Genomic DNA, 5,754 nt, shown 5'->3' on the forward strand with positions numbered 1-5,754 from the left:
AGATCCCTAACAAATATATAGCAGAGGACTGCTTGGTCTGGCCTCAGTGAAAGAAGATGTGCCTAATCCTGGAGAGATATGAGGCCCCATAGAGCTGAGAGCCCTGGTGGGATGGGGTGGGGATAGGGTAGGGTTTGATGGAGCCATCCTCTTGGAGACAGGGGAGGAAAACTTGGGTAAGGAATGGTAAGAGAATGGACCAGGAGGGTGATAACAACTGATTAAAAAAAGATTAAAGATCATTAAATAATTAATCATAATAATAATAATCCATATGGAAAATATTTGGTCCTTAGTATTGAACATGGAATAAGCATGGCAACCAGTTAATTATAAAGGTATCATGGAGAGTAATTTTAAAGTGGAATAATAAGATATAGATGGTAAAGGGTAAAATACATGTTTGTGCTGCACTACAATCACTTGAGAATGACACTGTCTGACTAATGAGGAACTTTGGATATTAAACCCCAAGGGCCATGGAGGTTACATGCAATCTTATGGTGACCACCTACTTATTAGCTTTGTACAGGTAGTAGGGAGCTTTCTTGACCCTGCTCTTAGTAATTGCCATTTCTCCACAGCATTACCTTGCCTCCCAACCTTTCCATGTTCTTCAGAACATTTCCATATTTTTCTTAAAATCTAGAGAAGAACTGAATGTCAGATTTTAATCTTGAAGCCCAGGTAATCTTAAATCATTTTTAGATATCTTCAGTACCACTGGCAGGAGATAATCTATAGATCCATTCTAGAATGTGTGGGATAAGGAAATGCCAGATATTTGCAGTATTTTCTGTCATTTTTTTAAAGCTTGTATCTACTAATATACCAACATTTAAGCAGCTTCTTTTCTGGTAATTTCTTACAATAATTCTAAATTTCAATACCGATCTACTCTTCATATTTTATGAAGGTTCTTCCAGGATTAACTTAAATTTAAATTAGCTAATGACTGGCAAAGTTATATAGGGAGTGAAAGCTAATTTTTTATCTATTGACTCAAGAAAAAATTAGACAAAATCTTGGCTGACATTCTCTTTTGTGCTATAAATAAAACCTTATTGCAAGATTCATCATTATTATCACTTTTTAAAAGTTTTTATTGGTTATTTTATTTGTTTACATTTCACATGTCTCACTCTCAGTCTCCACTCTGCAAACCCACTATCCCTTCTGTCATCTCCTTTGTCTCTATGAGTGTGCTTCATAAAACACTAAACCTCTCCTACTTCACCTCTTGAACATTCCCCTGTACTGGGGCATCAAGCTTCTGCTGGTCCAAAGGCCACCCCTCTCATTGATGTCAGATATATATATATGGAACCAATGATTCCTCTATGTATATACTCTTCAGTTGATGGTTTAGTCATTGGGAGCTCTGTGTGGTCTGGTTGATATTGTTGTTCTCTCTATGGACATGCAATCCTATTCAGCTCTTTCATTCCTTCCCCTATCTTTGAGTTCCTAGACTAAGTCTGATGGCTGGCTGTGAGTATCTGCATCTGTATGAGTTAGGATCTGGCAGAGCCTTACATGAGACAGCCATAGATATCTCTACCACCTCCAGTAGATAGGCACGGTTCCCAGTTGTGGGATGTGGCCACATACTCATATCAAAATTTTTAACCCAGAATTGTTCCAATCTAAAGGAAATTCAGGGACAAAAAAATGGAGCAGAGAATGAAGGAAAGACCATTCAAAGACTGATCCACTTAGGGATCCATCCCAACTGTAGATACCAAACCCACACGCTATAGCTGATGCTAAGAAGCACTTGCTGAAAAGAGCCTTGTATGGCTGCCATCTGAGAGGCTCTCCCAGCACATGATTATAACTGTTTTGATATTTAAATTTTAAAAATAAGAACTCTGAATAGAGGTAATACAATAATATCTGTGTATGTCCATAGCAAGAGAATCAGATACTTTTGCCACAAGATCTGATTTTTCTATAAAAAAGCAACAACTCTAATAGTTTAATTTATCCTTTACATTTCAATCCATTTTTTCTTTTTATAGAGAAAATTACATAGTATAATTTATTCTTAATATGATTATATAAATAATTTTACAGATTTCACATTTTTGAGTATATACATATTAATATCATCCTATAACTATCCTACTGGAGAGAAAACGTATAAACTATATTTATGTACATAAATCACTGTAATAAATTAAGTTAATATTAATGATATAGAGAAGAATATATTGTTAAGATCAATGAGAATTGACATATAATTCAAATAGAATTTTAAAAAGAAATACAAAGATAATGTTCACAGATTTAAAAATCAAGTGCACTAAAAAAATTTAGAAGAATAACGAATGCAAATTTTGCATTTCATTCAGGAAATAAAAATGCATGATTCACATATAAATTACAGAGGTAAATTGCATCATTTTCCTTCTAGCAACATTTAATGATAATATTCAAAATATTTTAATTTAATAATGATGGGAATTTTAATTTTCATGATTTTTAAATAGTTTAAATGCTTTATTATATAATTATATTATTTTAAAACTTTAAAGTTTATTATGCTATAGATTTATACTAGAAAATTAAGTATGTCTTGGAACTATTATTTATGTTGACATGGCAACAAAATTTTTTTATAACAAGGCATCACTATAAGTCCATGAGAGTATAGTATAATCAGTGCTATTTATTGAATCGTGTGCTTTTCTTGCTTTTCTGTGTACAATATATGCAATGACAATTCTAATACATTATTCTTCACTGAATTCTGACATTAATAATATTCCAATGTTATCTGTTTTCCATTGTTTTGTTTATTATTTTTGAGATTGTAATATACATAAAACATTTATCCCTTCCCCATTCTCCTTCCCATATACTCTCCCTGCTCTCTTTCAAATTAATGTCATTTTTCATTAATCGTTTTTGTATACTCGTATGTACATATTTATGCATATATATTCTTAACCTATCCAGTCCATATAATACTACTTGTAAGTATTTTTTCAGGAGTCACATTTTGGCACTGAACAACCATTTGGTATACTCTTATAGGAGAAGACTCTCTTATTCCAATATTTTCCAAGTTGATAAAAGTACTCTGTGTAGGATTTCTAGCACATCATGACTTCACAAACCAATCACTTCTCTTACATGCTGTATCATGGAAAGTGGTCTGGTCATGCTTATGCATAAATAATTCACAAACAGCAAGCTAAATGGCTATTACATCCCAAATACTGCTTGCTGAAGTTTGTTTTCCCATTCTCTTCCTCTCAACATTAAATAATATTTTATAATAGCTTTCTTTTATACAATTTAAAGAAGAACACATCTGACACACTTTAAAACTATTATCTTATTTACAAACTGGACACTGAAGCCAGATTTAGATATATGGAACATAAAATATCAACTAAGGCTATATTTTCCTTAGATTTATTATGATTTTTATATTTCTATTGTTTGGGAGAATTTTAAAATTTTAAATTATGTATGATTTTCTTTTATTCTTGTTTAGTCCTATTACATAAGAAAAAGCATCCACTACATAAAATATTGAAAGTAAAGAGAAGGGTACAAAGATCAGAAGTATAAGGCAAAGGATGGATATGGAAAAATGGGTCCAGGGTCAGAGTGACCTTGTATATTTGCTTTTGTGACCAACCACTTGTTTCTCCATTCAGACTCTAACAAATTATGGAATCAGAAAACCAGACAAAAGTAATAGAATTCTTTCTCTTGGGACTCTCAGAGGATCCAGAACTTCAGCCCATCCTCTTTGGACTGTTCCTGCTTACGTACCTAGTGACAGTCTCTGGGAACCTGCTCATCATCCTGGCCATTGTTTCTGACTCTCACCTCCACACTCCAATGTACTTCTTCCTCTCAAACTTGTCCTTCACTGATATCTGCTTCAGCACCACCACTGTTCCCAAGATGCTGATAAACCTTCAGAAACAGAGCAAAGCCATCAGTTACACAGGCTGCATTACCCAGCTCAGCTTTGTCCTACTTTTTGCTGGAATGGAAAACTTTCTTCTGGCAGCAATGGCTTATGACCGTTATGTGGCCATCTGTAATCCCCTTCGCTACTCAGCCATCATGAAACTCTACTTGTGTTTGGTGATGATTTTGTTGTCTTTGTGCATTAGCACTGTGGATGCCCTTCTACATGGCTTAATGACATTGCATCTATCTTTCTGCACATTTCTTGAAATTCCCCACTTCTTCTGTGAACTTTATCAGGTTATCAAGATTGCATGTTCTGACACTCTCATCAATAACATTTTGATATATGTAATGAGTAGTACATTAGGTGGTATGCCCCTAATCGGGATTATTTTCTCTTACTATAAAATTATCTCTTCCATCCTCAGAATGCCATCATCAGGTGGTAGGCATAAGGCTTTTTCAACATGTGGGTCTCATCTGTCAGTTGTTTCCTTATTCTATGGGACAGCTTTTGGGGTATACATTAGTTCTGCATTTACAGAATCATACAGGAAAACTTCTGTAGCATCACTGATGTATACTGTGTTTCCGTCTATGCTGAACCCATTTATCTACAGTCTGAGGAACAAAGATATGAAGAAAGCTTTGAGAAAAATAGTCTGAAGATCTATTTTCTTTTTCCTTTTTAACTGTTTTTTTAATTCTTTTTTTCTTTTTTCTTGGATATTTTCTTTATTTACATTTCATATGTTTTTCCTTTTCCAGGTCTCCCCTTTGGAAATACCCATCCCGTCTTTCCTCCCCTGTCTTTATGAGGGTGCTCCCCCACCTACCCACCCATTCCATCTTCCCACCCTGGAATTCCCCTACACTGGGTCATCAAACACCCTCAGGCCCAAGGACATCTCCTCCCACTGATGTCCAACAAGGCCATCTTCTACGACATATGCAGCCTGAGTCATGGGTCTCTCCTTGTGTACTCTTTCTTTGGTAATCCATTCCCGGGAGCTCTGGAGAGTCTGGCCGATTGACACTGTTGTTCCCTCCATGGGGCTGCAAACCCACTCAGCTCCTTCAGTCCCTACTCCAGCTCCTCCATCAGGGACCCGATGCTCAGTCCAATGGTTGGCTGCAAGCAATTGTTTCTATATTTGTCTCCTGAGAGGTTCTACCAGAACACTTATTTCATTAATTGCATTGTTGCTTTCAATGTGGCCTTCTGAACTGTTTCATGTATCCCTGTATGAGTCAAATGGAAGCCGTCCAACCATTTGCTTCTTTTATAATAGTAACTAGATACCATAAAACTAAAGGTTATTATTCTAGTATCTGAAAATATTTGTTGGTCATCTCTGGTTTGTGAGGCTTTTAAATCCCTATGTGAAAAATTTGAGGTTAATTTGCTGGACAGTATCCATAGAAGCTGACTCTGAAAAATTATTATAAGAATAATTATCTGAAGCTGCTAACTCACATTATGTACAGTATTATGTAAAAAAGAGAACAAATAAGCTAAGTGAATATTTTACTACTCAGCGTACTGCCTACTCGTGGATACTGCAATAAGTATGGTATTTTTCTGATATTTATGACATTGTACTGATGTTTATGGCATTATCCTGAATCCATTATTTTGGTAATATTCTGACATTTATGGGATTAGGCTTTATGCAATTATGTCATAATTTTTTAAACAGGTTTTTCTTTTTTTTCTTTTTCTTATTAGACATTTTCTTTATTTATATTTCAAATGCTATACCAAAAGATCCCTAAACCCTCCCCCTGCCCCTGCTCCCCTACCCACCCACTCCCACT

At 35.1% G+C, this 5,754-nt stretch overlaps 1 protein-coding gene across 1 annotated transcript; it reads left to right on the plus strand.

Annotated features, from left to right (window-relative positions):
• Positions 1 to 3,684: 3,684 nt before the first annotated feature.
• Positions 3,685 to 4,602, plus strand: LOC110315572 (putative gustatory receptor clone PTE03). Its single transcript, XM_021189596.1, has one exon. It carries the CDS (start codon positions 3,685 to 3,687, stop codon positions 4,600 to 4,602), a length of 918 nt encoding a protein of 305 aa, XP_021045255.1.
• Positions 4,603 to 5,754: the final 1,152 nt, after the last annotated feature.

This window comes from Mus pahari, unplaced genomic scaffold (assembly GCF_900095145.1).
Source record: "Mus pahari unplaced genomic scaffold, PAHARI_EIJ_v1.1 scaffold_6208_1, whole genome shotgun sequence".
NCBI lineage: Eukaryota > Metazoa > Chordata > Mammalia > Rodentia > Muridae > Mus > Mus pahari.